The sequence below is a fragment of the Gymnodraco acuticeps genome, unplaced genomic scaffold (assembly GCF_902827175.1).
Source record: "Gymnodraco acuticeps unplaced genomic scaffold, fGymAcu1.1, whole genome shotgun sequence".
In the NCBI taxonomy this organism is placed as follows: Eukaryota; Metazoa; Chordata; class Actinopteri; order Perciformes; family Bathydraconidae; genus Gymnodraco; species Gymnodraco acuticeps.
Window position 1 is genome coordinate 3,136,498 of NW_022989985.1, and position 21,531 is coordinate 3,158,028.

At 41.0% G+C, this 21,531-nt stretch overlaps 1 protein-coding gene across 1 annotated transcript in view; it reads right to left on the minus strand.

The window, feature by feature from the left end:
* Positions 1-151: 151 nt before the first annotated feature.
* LOC117543991 (transmembrane protein 132D) overlaps positions 152-21,531 on the minus strand; it is a 32,899-nt gene continuing 11,519 nt past the window's right edge. Inside the window, 7 exon segments of the mRNA XM_034212715.1 lie at positions 152-1,873; positions 1,963-2,154; positions 2,314-2,578; positions 2,832-3,037; positions 5,674-5,817; positions 8,280-8,472; positions 18,558-18,695. Of these exon segments, the coding sequence (XP_034068606.1) occupies positions 581-1,873; positions 1,963-2,154; positions 2,314-2,578; positions 2,832-3,037; positions 5,674-5,817; positions 8,280-8,472; positions 18,558-18,695 (2,431 nt within the window). The 3' untranslated portion in view covers positions 152-580.

Below are 21,531 nucleotides of genomic sequence, written 5' to 3' on the forward strand. Positions count from 1 at the left end.
CAGAGATGCTGTATGAGAAAACAATGTGATTTTGGAACATTGAACAATGTAAATCTGTTCTAGTAGACCTCAACAATGGAATTATGATCACTAGAAATGGCCATGACATGGGACCTTTTTAAGATTACGGTGTTTTAATGAGAAAAATAAATGAAAATGTGATTCATTTAATATTTACAAAGAAAGGGGCCTTAGATATTACATATGAAAACAATTTGTTGAGTTCAGTATTATAACTGGAAATCAATAGTTGGCATTTGTTATTCGGAATACTTATTCAGTCATTATTTGTACTTTCTATGCCAGCATGTGAGTGCAACAATTGAAAAACAAATCCACATGCAGTATAAGCATTTGGTGGCTTTAAATGCTGTGTATTAAAAGTCCATCTGATTAACCATTTAACACATATCCACACTCCAAAATGTACAATAATATACAGTTCATGTAAAAGGCCTTGATAGGTAATGAAATGTAGAGGAGGGCAATTCCAAAATCACATATTCTAGACAGTTAAGAAAGGCATAGAGGTGATCAAAGCCACATCTTCTGTTCATGTGAGGTCTGATCAGGTTCTGTATTACAAATCGTCTCCAGGCTTTGAAATGGTCATTTGAGGTTGCTCCTCATAACTGTCCTGCTTCCCAACCCAGTGGATGCCATAGCCATTCTCCTTGGGCGGGAGGCGTGGCGAATGCTGGCGCTCTAAAGTGGAGAAGGTGGTGAACTGGACTCTCTTTCGCTTGCTGGTGGGCGAGTGGATGGACTCGCTGTGCATAGGTTTGCCCCCACAGCTGATGGGCGAGTCCGTAACAGAGGCTAGGCAACTGGGCCTTCTGGACATAGAGGCAGTCTTATCAGGCCCGATGTCTATAACGGTGGTTGTAGTCTGGGTTTCTTGCTGGACTGGACTGCCTGGCATGCTCATTACCAGCTCAGCGTCTGTGCCAAGCCATACCCAGTCATGCCTGTGCCCTGTGGGTTCCTGGCCGTGCGAGGGAGGCTGCTTGTGCCTGAACTTAATAACATAGGTGACACAATTAACCAGAAAGACCAAGATGGCCAGGCAAAAGACGCCCAACAGAGCATACATGCCAATCTCCAAGTCTGTGAGCGGCCTACTGGCCAACATTTCTTCTCCACCTATTTCTACCTCTGATGTCTCCTGACCAGGTACCTCCACCTTGGTGGGAAAGTTATAGTTCACCAGGTTCCCAGGCGCCTTCACAGTGCTAGCAAAGCTGGTCATATCCTCCACTATCATATTGTCTGACCCATACACCTTGCTGCCATCTGCCGGGCTGCTCACGATGCTGGTAGGAATGTTGGCGCTTCTTGAATTAGTTGTCTTTCCCACTCCTCCGAGGCTCCCACTGGTGATGAAAGTTCGTTCTGTAGTTTTGATGGTGGTTGTAATCTTCTGCATGACACTTTCCTCTCTATCTGAGGTGGGACTGCGCCGTGGAGGGTTTTGGAATGGTTTCCTTTGCTTCCTCACGCTTCCCACCTCTTCTCCATCATTCCCATAATCACTGTCATTGTCCTTGTTGCTAATAGTGCTGCTGTCCGTGCTACCAGTATTGCTCTCTAGCCGCCGACTGTTCAATCGAAACTTGACCTTGAGGCTGCCGTTGCCCACGGCCACAGTGCTTTTGCGTTTGGACTTCTGGCAGGACTCACAGATGGACATCTCTACTCTAACCAGGACTCCTTCACCCTCACCCTCGGCCACCACAGTCGGAGGCGTGCCCTGCACTGACACCACCCCCTGATCTAGAGACACCACCATGACTCTGTAGTAAGCAGGATCATAAATGTCAAGAGGGGTCTGGTTGCCATCACTGAACTGCAGCCAGACACTGACCAAAGCTTCCTAAGAGAACAGAAAAGAGGAGAAATTGTAATTGTACTTTTAATCCGACTTTTCATCTTTTAGTCATTTATATGGATTCAGTCATGTACCTGTTTGGGGCTCTGTAGGACCTCCTGTGTGGTTGTGGTTGCCAGGATGGCCCTATTGCTTCCAGTACTGAGCTGTAAGGTCATGGAGAGGCCTGAAACCAGCTGGACGCCCAACTCTGTAATGGTCACTTTGTCATCCACGACTTTGATAGTTTTCTTAGCCAGGATTGCATCAGATAGTGGAGAAAACACCTGTCATATAAAATCAGATACACTAAATCAGAGGTTGAAGAGATAAGTATATCAGGTTCAACAAGTGCAAGTAAAGCAAATGAAACACTCCATCTGACCTGAGGTCTAGCTGCTTATTGCTATGACATTGGTAACAGGATTAGGATTTCAGGTCATTACCTGGATGGTGGTTGTCCCGAGGTCTCGTCCTGACAGCACCCTTCCAGACTGCAACCTTGCCACTCGAGGGTCCTCCACCTTCATGAAGTATTGAACCATCCTTGTGACATCCACCTGCCAATCCGAGCCCAGGAAATAGGCCTTAGGATCCCGAGGGTCTGCCTGCTCTGCCACGAAGTGAGTTAGCACCCGCACCAGGGCATGCTGATACTGAAGCATGCAGCCCTTCCCTTTCCTGTCGTCTTCTTCACTGTTCCAACCATTTCTGCAAAGCACACGTACAAGTCACACCTGTCACATGGTAAATGCTTTGACCTGCTAAACTCCAATCACTCAACCCTGTCTCTTTGCCTGATTGGATCAGATTGAGATAATGTAGTTCATTATCTAATGGAATCAAAACCTTAAATCCTTGGAGAAATATTATGTGTATGGATTAGGGGTGGCTATTATATATCCTATCTACAAAACCAAATAAGATACGTTTTTATGTTAAATAAATTGTTTGTGGGTCCCACCTTTTTGAAGTAAGTATCGGTATCCTCCAGCTTTTGATCTGGCTCAGTTCTGCATCTGACACCTCGATCTGGAGGGGGAGTCGAGGCATCCACACATTCAGTTCAAGTTGAGCACTCAGGTAGCTGTAAGTAAAGTTCACCACCAACTTCACCTTGCCCTTTATCTCTTTGCCATTCATGAAAACATAGTCGCACCTGTCCGACACCTGGATAGGGGGAGATAATCCATCAGAACATGAATATATTATCATTTTAATTTGGTGTAAGCACACTTGTGTAAACAATCTACATCACACTTTGTTGTCAATGAAGGAGATATGAGTCATCTAACCAATGACAACAAATGGCCTTGATGCAGTTTTGCACTGCATGAGTAGCCATAGTAATGTCAGCTGGCTGTTATAAACTACTGCGATGATCACCGGTCCGAAGCGCTATAGAGGCAGCATTGCAATTTTATGTTAATCAAAATATCATGTGGTGCAGTGCTGAACATCAGTCCTTCACAGCAATATACATTCATTAATTCATGTTTTCAAATGTGACCTTGAGAAGTTTGGACGACTGCTCAAACCTCTCAGGGACATTGTCAGACACGAGTCAGGAGGTTTTCCTTGGTCCTCTCAACGGCCACTGCTTTAAACAAATTGGATAATCAACGCAACATTAATATTCAGTCACAAACCCCCTAAAGTGCACAGGGGACTGAAAGAGGGGAGGGGGGGGGGGGGGCAGTGACTTTGACAGATAGCCTAAGGATGAATTACAATGATTCCTACTCTCATTTACGTGAACTCAACAATTTGCAAGAGGATGTGCTGTCACAGGGTCATGCTATTTTTGAGAACATCCTGTGTCCTCAGTGGGTCACAGCATCAGTCATCCTGCACCCATGACCAGAGCATAAGCTTTCGATTGACCACATCACTGTGTCATTCTTGCTGTTAGCTGAGATGCCTTGGACTCTTTCCTAAAAATAATCCAATGCTTGATTTATATCCAAACAGCAGATTTAGAGGTGGCTCTGGAGCCCTTGAATGGGTGTCATATGAAATGTCTAATGCAAGCATGGCAGAACAGGCAAGGTCTGATATAGATCAGTGAACTCATGTGTATAATTCAGTGTAACCAGTCATCCAGAGAAGCATCCTTCTCTGAACCTCCAAGAGCCATGTCCAAAAAATATTCAGAAGCATCAGTTTAAAAGGAATGGCATTTTTATGTATAATCTTGCAAATCATTCTCGTCACAATCTGATTCTGCGGCCACGAATATCCTTCCGTCGAAATAGATATTTGCTAAAAATGATGATGTTACTTTCATCATTGGGTACAGTATTCAAGGCTAAATTAATAAAGTATGTAATGCTGCACCGACACAACTGTGAGAGTAGTTTTCTTGTGTAAATAAAACATGTAAATATCTTTGCAGAAAGATGTATTGTAAAGGGACAATCATTCAGGCTTGATAATTTAGTCAAATGAATAAGCCAAGCCATGAAAAGTCCTGATTAATCACTGCTTAGACAACTATGCTCAATATGTCTCTGATTAATATATTAAAGTCTCAATCCTTCAATACTGAAATGACAAAGAGAATGCCTATAAGCACATTTCAAGTCTCTCCAACAATCATGCATATACCATCACAGCAGATAGGACTTTGTTTTGTTTTTGTTTTGTCACATGAGCGACACATTATGGATAAATCCCACCCCATCTATCACTTGCAGATTTCATACTCGGAGATCAAAAGAGAAAAGATATTGGAGTCAACCTGTTAGACTAAGTAGATTAAAGGGAATATTTTTGAATGAAGCCGTGCTCTGGTCAGCAAATAAACTGAGAGCTACTGTAAACTCAGAACAACAGTAAAGACGGCTACGTTACAGGGTTGAACACAAATATATATTCCACACCAGGCCTTTTGACCTCCTCATGTAATCCTACTTTTCTTATAACTGATACTAATCTGCCCGAAAAAAACATGTGCACTTACTGTACTACAAATCTTATTATACTATCAACCTACCCATCTGTTGTTTGCTAGACATGCTTTGGGCAGCAAATAAAAAAAGTGTAATAGATGGCTGGAGTACACAGCATGCCTTTGTTTACTTGCCACTTTACCCTTGAGTAAGTACATTCACAGCCTCTGACCTCAGGGGCAGGAGACCTGACTTTCGATTTCATAAATAAACAAAGCGGGCTTTTGGCATTCAGCCGTGCTCAGGTTTACAGGATAAAAGTAGCAAGTCATGGGAAGGGAGGAGAGGCAGACTGCGAGGTCATTTGTGAAAAGTGATTGAGCTCAGCGGTTGTTCATTGTCGAGGAGATTGATGGCCGATGCTGTCGGATCCCAATAGTTAGTTTTGCTGTGTGCAAAAGACTCAGAGAGCAGATGTGACTTTGGTAGAACTTATTTGTCCGTCTGTCCTTCCCATCACACATGAATCAGGCCTTGGCTTGATGAAGCTTTTTAAAACAGCCACTCTAAATTGCCCCCTGGCCCCGTAGATTCAACAAGGGTAGACAAGGCACAAACATCTCCCCTTGTTCCATTCATTGCTGCTAACACATTTTCGTTCTCGGGTAACCATTTACAATTACTAATTGAATGTTTTCTAAATCAGTTGTGAATGTAAGGTTGAATGCAACAACAACAAAATAAGCTATTTCTAACCCTAACCTTTTTATTATAATTGTGTCCCCAAAATTGAAAAGCTTTAAAAATCCTTCTACAGTAAAATTATTTTACTGGGAATGTGTGAAACCAAAGACACTTAAAGTAAGGTGTTAGAAGGTTATACATTATGATGTGAAGGCTAGCAGGTTAACCTACCTTCAGAACATCTTCATCAGTGGAGCTACAGTCTGTGTAGTCGGACACGTCAGTTATCACTCCGTCTTCTTCCACTGCCACCATCCTCACAGGCATCACCACCTTCTTTCCAGTCAGAACAGCTGTATTCAGGATCTCTGAGTCCTGCAGGGAGGCCAGGGAAATCAGCAAAAGTCATTACATTTTAGGGTACCACTTTACAATAAGACTACACTTATAAAGGATTCATAAAGGGTTTATAATTAGGTTATTAATTAGGTTGTAAAGACTTTATTAGTCATTAAGAACCATTGATAAACCAGTTCGAACGTAGTTTTCATACATCAACACAGGCTCACTATTTGGCAAGATGACTTAGCCTTATATTGGCAACCTAGCTTACTTTGTCTTCTTCATCAGCCAGCATCCTTGGTATCTGTTGTTCACTGAGTTGATTCCCCCTTCCATCTTGATGTTTCTTGGCATCTCTTTGTGACCATTTATTAATGAGTTACTAACATTTATAACTGCCAAAAGGGAGCCTTATTGTAAAGTGTAAAACACATTCCCATGTATTAATGAGTCACTACCATTTATAATAAGGCTTAGCAGTACAGATACATGTGGGCTCACTATTTGGCAAGCAACCGGTCACAGTTGCCCTGTTTATCTCTTGTCTTATAAAAGCTTATTAATGATTTATAAAGTGTTCACAACCTAATTAATAAATTAATTACAAACTATTCATAAACCCTTTATAAGGGTAGTCTTATTAAAGTGATACCCATTTTGGTCTAGTATCTTAGTTACATTGAAATTAGAAATTGCAGAAACGTTTTTGTTTGCAATTGTTGGGCTCTTGGGTAAACTTTTCATGTAGTACCAAAAGGGTTTTGGGACAGTAGCACTGTGGACTGCTGTAGGAGGAAAGTAGAATAGACCGGAGTGATGAATTGTGACTAAGTGACTCATCAGTCCAGATAAGGTGAGAAGGCCGGTCTCCTGGTGATGGCCAGGTTTTCTGCAGAGGCATGTCCCACAGAGCGTTAACATATCTGCTTGAACACAATCAAATAACTTGACCCGCGGTGGTGAACTAAAAATAATCTCTACATCTACAGTACAGCCTGTTCTTTCACGCTCAATGTATTATGAAATAGGGCAGCGGTGGCAGGTAGAGCACAGTTGTCCACTAATCACAGGGTTGGATATTTGATCCATGGGTCCACTTGTCCTTGAGCAATACTCTGAGCCTAGGTTGTTTAGGGCGGTAAAGCCGGCAACTTGAAGGGAATTGCTTCCACGTATGTGTATATGTGAAATGGTGATATGAATACCACTATTATAAATACTGTAGGAGAAGCATCCATCTGTCTCACTCTCTGTGTTTTTACTTGCATGTGCATGCATGCATGCATGCATGGATGATCAAAGCATGAAAATGAAGCAGATGGGTATGTGTCGTCCTCTATAAAAACACATTGTTTTAAATGAAGTTGAAATAATTGAATATAGTGCATGTAAATTACTTTGAGAGTAGTGGAGCGCAGTCAAGTCAAGTTCTGTGCATGATCAGTTGAATCAGATTTAAAGAGACACTTGGTTACTCGGTATGAAAATGAAGCAGATGGATATGTGTCCCTTGACTGTAAAACTGGCTTAAATGAAGCTGAAATAACTGAACATATTTATTTTTTTGCTGTCATACAATATAGTTAAAAAAAAACAGATCTGAAGGTTGTCAGTAAAGTTTTCACCATTACATAGAAGTATTGAGCAGCAGCACTACAGTATATGGACTTCACAGAGCAAGGCTCAGAGTGATAAGTCAGCGCTAATGTCCCCTCGAGCCAGCCATCAAATCTCTTCGTGTTTGGCCCTCTGCCTGCGGTCAGCTTTTAATCCACGAGAAGGATGAACCATGTCAAATTCACGAATCAGGATACTGTAGCATATCCTCATAACGTCAAGCTCTATGGCACCATTATGATGGAAATGCAGAACTGTGAAATGTAAGTAACCCTTCTGCCCAAACGAATGGCATATTGATTCGTAACTATTAATTGCACATATTTCATCAAAAAAGTGTGGTTGAATTAAAACTAAGAAACTGAAAAAAAGAGTGTGACAGACTGAGTCAAACCTGCAAACAACGGCAGAAGAAGTTCCCAGGTGACACAAAAATTCAGATTCAATGTTGAAAGTGGCTTGAACTCTTGTATACTGTTCTGCCTTTAGCGGTGGAGATTATATCATCATGTATTAATTATAGAGGATGCATGATAAAGAGGCCCGCAGCACCAAAATAGAAGCACATGAAGCAGCTGTTAGGAGGAGAAGATGACCATATTGCATGCCAGAACAGAGCAGAACAACACAGAGGAGAAACATCAGCTAGCTGACAGTCAGCAACTCAGGGTCACACTCGGCTCAGAATAGAACCCATTTACAAAACAATCCAAAGCATATCCAGTCTTTTGTGAATGCAAACAAGACGCAAGTGGATCACAGCAAAGTGCATTTTATGATATTATTATGCACCAACACTCAAAGGAGGAAGTGTTGGCGTTATAGGAAACACTGCTGTCGGAAACATCGATTTTGTTTTGTTTGGTAAGCTAACTCACCATTACAAGAGGGGCCAGGCCAACAAAGTCTCTTTGAGTTGTATAGATCCTCATGGCTCCTTCAGTCTTGGCTACGTTTTTGGACGCGGATGTTAGTTCCAGCCTCCAGATGATCACCTGACTTTCAAGAGGACTGCTCAGCTCCTCCACCTCGAAATCCATCTGAAGCACCTCCAGCAGACTGCTCTCCAGCCTGAATGGGAAGCAGGATGAGTTAGACATACATGCATTCATCTAAAATTCCACAACAGCAAATGTGGTTTTCTAAACTGTGTAACAACTGTGTAAAGTGTATATAGAAACGCAAATCAGGAGAAGAACACGCTGTAAAATTGACTTTACGGCAGCTTTGCTATGCTATCATTCATTATAACTTGATGTAAAGAGCGCCATGCCATATTTGTTTTTTTACAACGTGTAAGAGAATGCACAATTCCACCAGAAAGAAGCTTTCCATCAAAGTCTCTGATAATTAATCAGATTATTTCACAATTGGGCTCTGCAATTACCTCATCACACAATAAATTCCTGTAGAGATAATGATGTTACATTTCGTAAAGGTGCAGTGGTTTTTACGGGAGTGTATCCTGCACTGTGACTCATTGCTCTCAGCACAAGATGAGTCATTGCAGTAGCTGAATGGACACATTATTTGCCAGTATGAGCAGAGCCAAACGTCCTCACAGAATAACTTAAACCACTAGAGGTAAAGGAATATGATGTGCTGCTGTGACATATTGATCCATCCCTGGGATCTATGTCATCCCTTGTGCATGGATCCAGTCATTACTAAGTGGTCCGATCAGATTGCAATTTTTACATATTCAGGAAACAGTTGGTATAGTTGAAAGTTAAGTATAAAGTAACCAGATGAAGATTTGGACTGGATTCTTGGATATTAAACTCAGTTAATAATAATGTTATGAATTTAGTCCTGTAGGAAGAAAGTGAAAAGAGTTTTGTAGCAGGATGTGATCACACTAGCAGCGACAATGCCTTGTCTTTGTTTTAGGGCTTTGAATCTGGAGGCAATCCCACAAACTAAACCAAAAAAGAGTAGAGTTGAATCTCTCTGTGCTGCTAGACCTACCCTTGAATTGCGGGTACTGTTAAATGTGAACTGAATATAAGTTGTTCCGAGGACAGTGGCTTCCTGCATACACAACAAAGTAAAAGCCTTTATAACTTAAAATGGCCTTTCAGTGATGGCAGCCAGAACAGAGTGTCCTAGCCATGGATTCAATGTTCTCTTATGGCCCAAGTTAGTATGCTGGGTTTCATTTCTTGGCACTGAAATGAACTATAGAAAAGATATATTGGTGGACAATGAAATGCAATAAGAATGCACATACCCGCATGGACATTATCAGACCCACTGCATCTGGGTGTACATTTTATAAATGTCTGCCAGGGCTGTGCAGACAAACAGTAAGTCATGTTCACTGCATGAAAATGACCTCTGAAGGGCTGCATCCCAGCCGTGTTTCTGCATTGAAGCGACAACAATTGGATATACTACAAATAATATTTTGTTAATCCTCTATTATGTTCCAAACTCAACAGCAAAGCACACACTAGTCCTCTCTATACTGCCCTCTCACTCAGTGCACCATATATCTGCCCCCATTACGGGGCAACACAGAGATTAAGTGTTGAATAATCTTAGCATATTGATTCCAGACCTGAGATTAAAAGATAATTATTGTATTCTGGTCAAGAATCAAAACAAGATATACTTAATTTGAATGAGCACACATATATCCCCTTAAGTATGTATTAACACAGATATCTGTAGGAAATGCTATTTATGCCTCAATCATTCTTGTGAAGCTTGCCGGGGGATAATGCTTTAACTTGTTTACGACCAGCAGCCTGTCTGTGAGTAGCAGCGCTTTCATATTAAGATCCAAAGCAAGCTGCTGTGACAGTGGATTAAAAAGCTTTAATGTACAGATACAGTAAATACTTTAAGTGCTCACTAAAGCCAGGAAGAACAAAAAGTCAGAGAAATCCCCACAGTGGTGTGACAGTGGACACTTTATGTTAGTTTCATGACATTTTAGAGGGGGTTTAATGGAAATGACTAAGTGAAAGAATTCACACCAAGTACTTTGCCATACTTAGTGCCGGTGTATGTGCACGGCCTACCAGATCAGCACGGGGTCCATTACGCTTACTAATGACGTCACGCATTGGCTGTACGGCAAACCAAGAGGACATTTTACACGGCCAAATTCCGCAAAGAATATTAAAAAATAACAATCGACATTCATCTGAACGAGGGAGGTGATTTATTATCATTACAACGTAATTTCCCGATCATTTAAATATGAATATGGTGAGATACATTCTTTGAATAAGCGAGAAATGGATTTAACTCATGTTTGACAATAACTGTGAATTTATGTCCTTTTATTTAAAATTAGAAATAAAATGTGATCATACACCAACGCAGTTTTTAAAGATATACATTTTTCAACACAGAATCATTTACCAAACTGCCATAATTCCCAAACCCTACATTCCTGAGACATAATTTATCATGACAAACGTAGGAAAACATCTCGTAGCTTGAAAAATGACAAATAATTAAGCAAAATAATAAAACAAAATGCCTCTTGAGGGCATGAAGTGAAAAAAACGTTCAACATTCCTCCATTAAACCCCATTGTAATTTCAGGCAGATATTTCCTCACGGTAGCAGCCGCACACCTTTAGTTAAACTGCCAAAAAGGCCACATTATTAACCCGAAACTACACAAAAATTACACTTCAGATACTCAACTTCCTTGACATGCTTCACGTTTTGAAATTTCACAGATATCTGTTACGGTTCTTCCACAAAACGTTCACATGTAAGAGGTTTATCTCTCATTCAGAACAATGGAAACCTGTGATCTCTGGACGCCTCGTTAGCTCAAATATAAACACCTGTGTAATGGAACACGATGATGTCATCACTCCAACTGACATGCTCAGAGCAGCAGACTTCAGATAGCAGTGTGCAAACAGTCCAGCCGTGAAGACATCTACGGGACAGTTTTGAGATGTCTTCAAATGCCGTTGCCATGGCAACACAATGCTCGCCTTGAAACACGGTTTTTTCATAACTTCAGCGAAAATACTCCAAACAGCCCAGAACTTCACAGGTTTGGTAACGATGCAGCCATCAACGCATCTAAGCGTATTATGGGATGTCATCAAATGCCGTTGGCATGGCGACAGATCATTCGCCATCAAGTTAGTTCAGAAGTTTGCAGTTCGAATATTCTGCTGCTTTTCCAAGCCTTTTTACTTTCTTTTCTTCTCTCATCACACATTCAAGCCCCCAGTGTTCATGTATCATTTCAATCAAAATTCTTCACTTTCTTCTTACACATTACATTTCAGCATAGCAGTTTAGCGTCACATTTTCAGCATAAAGCATTCCCACTAGCAATTTCTTCAGGAATTGCATTCTCTAGTTATTTACTATAACTTGATCATTCTATTTCAGTTTGTGGGCTACAGCCAGTTTATTGTAGCAGCACGTTAACAGCTTCATCCTCTGAAGATGTGTACTGTCTGTTCAAAAAACTGCAGGAACCCAGAACACAGACAAAAAACATAACCCCCTTCACATCTCGACTATTGTAAATGTTACGGGTCCCCGATGTGACCACAGTAGCAGTGATGATAACTGTATTAAGCAGGTTTTACAGGAGCATGAGGACACAGTGTTTCTTTGCAGATCGCTTCTCTGGTTGTTTTATTGCACAACAAAATCATGTAAACATATTATGTAAATAACCCAATTTGTGTTCTGTGAAACTGAAAAGGATATTACATTACATTTTGTCTTTTGTTGCAGTTGTATGTCTTAAATGTAATGTAGGTTAACTTCTTGTTTTATTTAGATGCTTTTATTTTGAAGGCGAGTTTACGCTATTGACAGGAAGTTGTTGTTGCTATGGAAACAACATGACGGTATCTGATATCTTCTACATATAAAGACGGAGAAAGTAAGAGGCACAAGCTCTTACGTTGAGTCTGGAGTTTCAATAAATTCTAAATCATCAGTACCATATTTCGGAGGGATATGCTACATATTAACTTTCAATTTTATGCATTTCAGTTCTTCATTAACATTACTTAATTAACACTTCACTTTCCTGACACAGTTCCACTAACATACATTCACTGTCAATTGTTATTTTTCTATATTCTTTGCGGAATTTGGCTATGTAAAATGTCCTCTTGGTTTGCCGTACAGCCAATGCGTGACGTCATTAGTAAGCATAATGGACCCCGTGCTGATCTGGTAGGCCGTGCACATCTGGTACCTACACCGGCACTTTGTACCCCAGGGCACTAAGTACCAATCGCGTTCACACCGGAGTACTTTTCCCTGAGGGAAGATTACGCAAATGAGCCGCTGACGTCACTTCATCTTCTTCTGCTTTGGGTTTTCTGGCAGGCCGCAAACAACTTCACGGCGTATACTGCCACCCGAAGTCCCCGGCCGGAAGTCCCCGGAGTTGGGGAATGGCTTCAGTAGAAGCTGCTGGGACTCCCAGCAGCTTCTACCGAAGCCTTCCGAGTAAATCGCCAGAACGCCGACACCTCCTCATCACTCCACTGCTCCCATGTTTTTGTTTGTGTCGCCATAAGTTATTCTCTCTCCGTTGGTGCGCTGGGCTAATGCTAATGCTAATAATGCTAATGCCACAAATACAATGGTGGCTTCACAAAACTTTTCAGAGTTTTACGGGGCGTGGTTTGCAATTTGCCCAGCCAATCAGAACTGGGACACTTTTACCCCCCAGGATAGTACCACCTCTCTAGCAGGCACTAAAAATGGGGGTAAAAGTTCTCGGCACTAATACCTCATTCACACCAATGCAACTCCGGTTCAAGCTCCGTGCTAGAGCTTTTTAGGTTCAGAACCGGTTCTTCGGTTTAGCTCCGGCTCTTTTCACACCGCCCAGAGTCCGACTGGTGCTGCGTCATTGCGTCATCGTTTGCGTCATGACGTAACCGTTTGCGTGCCTGCTTCATAAAGCCAAACCACGCAGAAACCCCTCACAGCTCACACCGACAACAACAATGGCCGATTGTGTTGAAGAGCTACTCGTTTTGGTTTTGCTCTGTCGAAACGAAATGGAAGAAATGGGACGACTTTACAACCAACTTTACAGTCGTTACATGCTACATTCAAAACTGCCTTACAATCGTCAACTTCAACGACGATTCCGATTCCCCCTGCCCCTGCCCCCGCCTCGTGACGTATGCGGTGCTTTTGCTCTAGCCGGACAATTTTTTGGTGCTTGAAACGAACCGGATTCCGGAGCTAAGAGGCTGCTCCGCTGCGGTGTGAACAGGAAAACCCGGTGCTTTTTAAGCTCCAGCTCCGAACCGGCCTTGACACACCGTTGGTGTGAATGAGGTATAAGTACTCTTTTTGATGTGAACGCAACATAAGGGGTACTAACGGAACTAAAGGGGAAAAGTACAGGGAAAAGTACTCCGGTGGGAACGCGGCTATTGGGGGTAAAAGTTCCCGGCACTAAGTACTCTTTTTGGTGTGAACGCGACATAAAGGGTACTAACGGAACTAAGCGGGAAAAGTACAGGGAAAAGTACTCCGGTGTGAACGTGGCTATTGGGGATAAAAGTTCCCGGCACTAAGTACTCTTTTTGGTGAGAACGTGACATACAGTAAGGGGTACAAACGGAACTAAACTGGAAAAGTACGGGGATTGGCATAATCCACACGAATGGGGAAACAAACTTAATAATGAGGTCAAGCCAATAATAAGAAGCAGACATAAGGAAACTGTTCTTTCTCTGAAGCAAGCATTGTTGTATGACCTCTAACAAAGTCCCTCTCCCTGTTCTGAAGAAAATTCAGTTTTCTAGCAAAGAAAATTCACTAAGGAGTGATATTATCTGTCTAATTGTATTAGTTTTTGTTTCATCCTGTGAAAGTTTGCTGCATACATTTGCTCTTTTTCAGCTATGCCATAGCATTCACACACAGATTAGAGCTTTAGTTTTACACGCATGTCTTGGAGTTGCTCTACAGGCAGAAATAATCTTACTGTTTGGGTTCAATCTCACTGGGAGCACTGGCAAGCTTGTATGACGAAAAATAATGAAATACAATATACAAAAACAACATAAATAGTATTCTCCTGCACATAGACAGCTGAATTGTCACCTCACTAAATGACTTATTGGCCAAGCTAGCAGTTTGTCTGTTGGTCCACAATTTACATCCTGACTGAAATATTTAAGTTTCTATTCATGGTCCCACGAAGAGGATTTTGATGGTGCACTGACTTTTCACTGAGGTTGAGGTTGATTTGTTCTTTTGAGAGAAAAGTCTACACAACTATTACTGTAGATGCAATTTGGTGGAAACACTTGTTTCCTTTAGGATAAATTATAATCACTTCGGTTATCCCTAAAAGAGGACAAATTATGCCATGATTACATGCTTTACTGTTGTGCCTGTGCTGCAGCACCTCTTTTCACCCTCTGTCTGAAACCAGAGCCCAGTCTGCTCTGATTAGTTAACTGGCCGGCTCTGTTGTGATTGGTCAACCGCTTAGAGATGTCCCTTAGAATATCTCTTACAATGTGTTGGAGCACTAGCCAAGAGAAGCACGAGTTACATAGTGATGCCATTATGTTACCAAAGTACACGAAAGAAGTCCGATGGAGGCGTTTCAGGCAGGGGGGGGGGGACGACATTGTGATTAGCCTTCGCATACCATTTACATAAAAAACAAACAATTTAACACTCCACAGGAAAGGCAAAACCCCAATAAGCATATTAGGGCCCCTTCAAATTTGTATCTAGCAACTTCTTTAGGTTGAGATTTGAATTTAACCAGTACTTTGGTATCCAACCAAATAACAAAATCATGTTTGCTGTTAATAAGCAGTTATCATGCTTTAGCCTTAGAGCAGGGGTATGCAACCTTTTTGACCAAAAGAGACATTTTGCCCCCTTTTCCAACAATGTTTTTTGTCTGGAGCCGCAAAATATATTTGTTAGCTTGATAGCTTATAAAGTTCTATATATTGTTATATCATAGACAAAAACTACAGTTTTTTTTGCATTTTTTATTTATTATAACATATAAAACTGTTAACCTCTAATAATAAAGAAAGAACTCTTATGGAGAATAAAAAAAAAAGACTATTTTAAAATAAATTAAACACAGCACTTGGGGAGTCCTCTGCACATTTGAAGAAAATAAATAAAATTCAAATGTGCCCACTTTGAAATAAATAAAACATATAGCTGCACCCTAAAAAGAGTTAACTGATTGAATTATTATATTATCTTCCGCTTCCGTGTTTTTCCTCCAATACGTAAAGGCTGCAGCACCTTTGATAACTCCTCTCAAATATATATATCAAATATACCGGGGATATATCGTTTATATATATATATATATATATATATATATATATATATATTGTTTGCTGTGAAAGCCTATAACTCTGTCCACGCAGAATTAAACCCTCTGTGTTCCTTTGATACTTTTCTTTTCTTTGATTTATCCATAGTTCGCTCATTGAACCGGGGTCAGGTTATTCACCCGCAAGAAAAGGCGCTGGTGCGGGACCGTAGCAGGATGTGACGCATATTTTAGTTGACCTAATTACAATCGTTTTGATTTTATTTATGTGTCACAGTATCACCTTAAAATACAAGATACGAAACATTTTCAACCATGCAACATTTTTCAAATAGTCCTACAAATACTTTTATTTTATTTCCTTCTTATTTTTGTCCAAGCTCAAGCCTCAAGGGAGCCAGAGCAGAGGGCTTAAAGAGCCGCATGCGGTTCCGGAGCCGCAGGTTGCAGACCCCTGCCGTGTCCCCCTTAACCTGTGGGTTTTCTCTGGAAGTTTTTCCTTGTACGATTTGAGGGTCTAAGGATAGAGGGTGTCGTTTTTCTCATACTGATATTCTGAACAATCTGTGCTGTTGTATTTGCTGTAAAGTGTCTCTACTGTAGGCTATTTTTATTATATGTACAGCACTTTGGCTCGACCAAAAATCGTTTAAAAATGTGCTATATAAATAAAACTTGATTTGTGGTCTTAATCAGTGTGACTTAGTCATCAATTACATGATCACAAAGAAAAATTGCCTGCGTAATGTATCTGCTAAACAACCGTTGTAAGCATGTTGCCATGCTGATGTTAGCTTTTAGCACAAAGTATCCTCCTGTGTCATAGCTCTGCTGCACAGAGCCACTAACATGGCTGAAGATTAGACTTAGTCTTAAAACGTTATTCTATGTAATATGAGAGAACTACAAGAGAGGTTAACCTTAAACTTCGGTTGTAGTGAGACAGAGTAGGATTGAAGGGACATTAGATAAATATTTGTTCCTATTCCCTTTAAATAAAAAGAGTCCTGTAATCTCAGGAGGCTCATTATGTGATAATTCTTTAACGGCCTCAGCTAACCTCACTGTACAATGAAATGCACTTAGCTGAAAATGAAATGACATCTGAGATAAGCCACTTGTTCACGCAAGGCTGTAGTGTCCTTTAATGAGGTAACAGGTGTTGGGAAGAAGTTAAGTACTTCCTAGAAGTAGGATCAGACCAGCCTTTAGATGCATTGTCTTGTAAATAATTGTGGTGCCAAATTTTAAAATGACTCACAACTGTTTTGTCATAATAACCTTCCCTGCTTAAATTATAAGTCACAGGTTAGATATACCAAGGGGTAGACCTAGGACCAGGTGGAGGGATTATATCTCTTCGCTGGCCTGGGAGCGCCTTGGGATCCCCCAGTCAGAGCTGGTTGATGTCGCCAGGGAAAAGAAAGTTTGGGGCTCTCTGCTGGAACTGCTACCCCCGCGACCCGACCACGGATAAGCGGGAGAAGATGGATGGATGGATGGAGGTTAGATATATTCTTTCACACACACATACGGGTTTTGGGCCGAGGGCGACACCGTACTTCCGGTATCCGCCATTTCACACGAGGTGCAAGCAGAATATCATAGTCTATTGCCTTAATCAATATAGTCAACTCTAAAATACCACATATATGCATTGGCATGATAATATTATTGTGACAAGTGGGGTATTCACCTGGTGTTTCCAGAAGATAGACGTAGATGCTGCCAAAATCGACCGAAGGCCACTTTCGAGAGTCGTTTTTCCATACATCTGCAGGCAGTCTGTAAGGGCAATCCGACAACCCACACAGCTCTAGTTTATGCTGGTACCGACCTAGAGCACACCCCTCAAGTCCAGAGATGTAATCCGAAGACATGCAGCAATTTCTTCGGTCGTTAATTCAGAAAAAAAACCTAGTGCGCTCTGCCTGGCTCATACTTGCCAACCCTCCCGATTTTCGCGGGAGACTCCCGATTTCATTGCCCTCTCCCGGTTTCCTACCGGGGTCATATTTCTCCCGCATTTCTCCCGATTTCTGACAAAATCAGATTTACTCAGGACTGTTTCCACTCGGACTTTAATACAGCTACACCATTGTTTGGTTTCCATGGTAGCGCGTCTCTTTAGTAGCGTGCGCAACTGAAAGTCTGAGAGGGTGAGGCAGATAGTCACATAAAACAGAACAAGAATCGACAACACGACCCTCTGCTCACTCCTCTCCTGTAAAATACAGGTCCAGCCCACATATGCTCCATCAAGGATGGTGCTACAGGCACCTCCAGGATATTTGCACCTCCAGAAAAATAGCGTATTTATATATATATATATGGCGCGCGTTGCATTGTGGGTAGCTCGTGACGTCACTGTGTGTGAAAGAATGTTCTACTGCATACTATTAATGCATGTGGCTGGTAAATGTTTAGAAATGATTAAAGCACAGAGGAGGAGAGGATCATAAAGGGGGAAAGGAATACCTGTTTACAAGCGGCAGCTTTATAGGAACACCTGTAGCCAACCTGTGCTTAGAGAGTATAAGACATGTCCGCCCAGGATTCTCCTGCAGTAAGCTGTTGTCAGGCTTGTACAGCGTAGATGGTTTGTCTTTTACTCCACAGAGTACTGAGACAAATACTGATATTCTTTGCAGGACATTCATCACAATGGTGCAGCTTTTATCAGCTAGAGACACTAGCAACCAATAGTACGTGAATAATTCCCTTTGGACCTTTGGAGTGTTCTTTGTCCATTCTAACGACAGCAATCCAAGTCCATAAATATGTAGAAAGTCCCGGCCACAACAAACTAGACACAGATGGATAGCATACACTGGCATACAGAGTAATGTGAGATAAACAGACTTGCCTTTTCCCAGGTATGGGAGCCTTCCTCTGACAAATAACAGCGATGTCTCCATCTGCGCCCATATCCAGAGTGATGTCCCACAGTAAAGAGTTACTAGGTGTCGCTGTTCGAAAGGTCACACCTTTCTTTACTGTCGCTCTGTGGAAAGTCAAAAACGAAAAAGGTCAAGAATGTGGTAAATGTGAAATGTCCTGTACTAACATCCAATGGATTTCAGGGCAATGAATGTTTATCTTTCCAAAGTTTAAGTAGCATATAATGTGAACAATATCTGGAATATTGTGTTGATATTAATTTGTCATTCCTTTTGGAACATGCAAAATAGTATTATAAATAGATCCCAGTCCCAGTACAGATTTAAACTTTTAGATAAAACATTTAGTTTCCTCACAAAGAATGTATTTGATTCATGTATTAAAATACCTTTCTAGGTTATTACAATAAATCCAGATTTTCATATCATTAATATTTCACTTAGGGATACAACCGAATGAAGACAAGCAATTAATAACATTAAAAAAAAAGTGTCAAAAGCTGAAATTGAATCTATTTCAAATCATTATTTGCATTTCAGATAAAACCTTCTTTTTTTTACTTTTCCAATGCATCATTATTTTTTTAGGCCTCTAATTTGTAAAATGATAAGCATTATGCAGCTGAACATGTACACCTTTCCCGGTGGACTGCCCCAGCATAAGCAGCTTGCAGCAGGTCAAATGTTAATGAGATATTCTCTACATGCATGTAAGATCCACTCCTCTGCTCCAACAATACCAATAGTCCGTATGGTTAGCTTTTCTCTGGAAGTATGGCTTGTTTATTAGACTGAAAGCTCTAATAAGAATCCTTAATACTAGTTTTCTATAGTTCAGAACAACATCCTCTTGTAATTCTTTGGCGATCATCTGCATGCAAAGCTGTGTGTTTTTATCTCTGACTCCTGATAAACAAAGTCTTGAGCGCATTAGGCATCTCTGAGGAGGTGTTATCTAGGATAGGAGCGAGAGCAATCTTAGCACTTCTCCTGTTATGAGAATAGGGGTTTGACTATGACTCCCTGTTCAGCACAATGAAATAAAACCAACATGCATTAACTCCTAATTGAAATATTAAAGATGACCTCTTGAGGGATTTGTGATGAGTTTTAAGTACGCATGCTTTTTTGTGTGCGACTTAATACTAACATCTGCACATTGAGCGTGTAATCTGGAAGGAAGGTCTCAAGTGGCCACTGATCTCAGCATGAACGTCTCTGCTGTGGAGCCACAAAGTCGAACACAATCCGGTGCCTTAACCACAGGAGTGCAAGATAGAAAGGTCTCCCTTTTTTCTTCCGTCTCTTTGTCAGAAAGAATGGATTTGGAAGTAATGTCATCTTGTGGCATTTGTGACACCACTAAAAGACCAAACAGACAAAGACCTCATAGGTTAAAGGTCACAATTAAAGAGGGATGACTGAGCAGTGTCTCCTTCAATAGTGGTTTCAATCTTCTGCTATCCTGACCCCAGAGACTGCTGTATTTCCAGCTGCACACAACAGCATCTGATTTATCTGATTAACCCAGCTTCAACCAGGGAGCAGAGATCTAAAAGGTGGAATCATGTAGCGGTGGAAAATAAAATCCTGCAAGTCCTCTGGTCATGATTGCACGCGGCTGAATGCCATAGTTTTGGGGTCAGTAAGTGGACCCATATTGAGGGAGCTGTGGAAGAACCACCTCTAGCTCTCTGTTATAGCTGCAGCAGACATGTCCCAGAAAAACAGAAATCCAGGGAATTCAAACTCTGGCTTTGAGCATCTCTCATCAAATAAAGCCCAAAAAGGAGCTTAATACATTAAATGTTGCATGGGCTAAATTAAATTAGCATGTCTGTGTCCTGTGAATAATATTGAATGACAATGGCAAACATAAAGTGGTTGCAAATCAGTGGTTATCAGTCTAAGGGTTCCTGAGACAGCAGAACCAACTTTACAGTGGCTAAATTAGCAAAGAGAGATCTCGAATCGACTTTTAATTTAAATGTCACTGTCACACAATACAGTATGTAGTCTTAGATGACTCAATCAGCTCATAAATGTGACTATTACACTTTGCAAAATGTAAGCAGCTACAGTTTTTCAGACTTCTGGGTTTTCCTGCCCATCTCCAACTTTTAATATCTTGTTTAAACCTTGTGCAGAAAAGACAAGAGCAACATCACACATGATTGATGTTGGGACTGGACAGTACCACAGCGGAATTTCTATCTGACAATGATGGATGTCTTAATTCTGCAAGCAGCTAAAACCTGATCCATTAAGCCGCCGGTCTTGAAGAGTTCAGAGCATTTCAATGTTGTTGCTGCTCAGATCTCTGACTGTAAGTCTGCATTGAGGGTTCAGATGTACCAGAATTTAGTTGAGATCTGTTCACCATTTGAAAAAATCTTTCTATCACTTGCTCTGATGGTCACATATTTTCTTACAGCTGAGCTCCCATGAAACTTCTTAAGCAGAAATCCAGTTGTGTAACTATGACAACTTGCAAGTTATCATGATATGTAATGTTTTTTTTAATTTTTTTTTATTCTAGTTTAATTTGTTTGATAAATCCCCACCAAAAACGACAAATGCTGCCAAGCTGAATGAAGTACGGCAGGGCCTTAAACTTAATGCCAACAAGCTTATAGGCTTTCAATGACAATGCTCACATGCTGCTGTTTAGCAGGTATAATGTTACTATACCAGTTTAGCGTTTTCGCATATTAACATAAAGTATATCTGAGGCTGATAGGAATGACATTGGTTTTGCAATAACCTATATTTTGCATTATTATTGGATATATTATGTTGGATTATTAATATTATGTGTAATATAATTCATCCTGGTGCATATGATGCCTGGACATTGCAATCTAATAGTTTTGTAAGTCATTTAGTCTGGATTCACGGCGCTATAGCATGTCTACAAACGTCTTTGACATGTGCTGCATA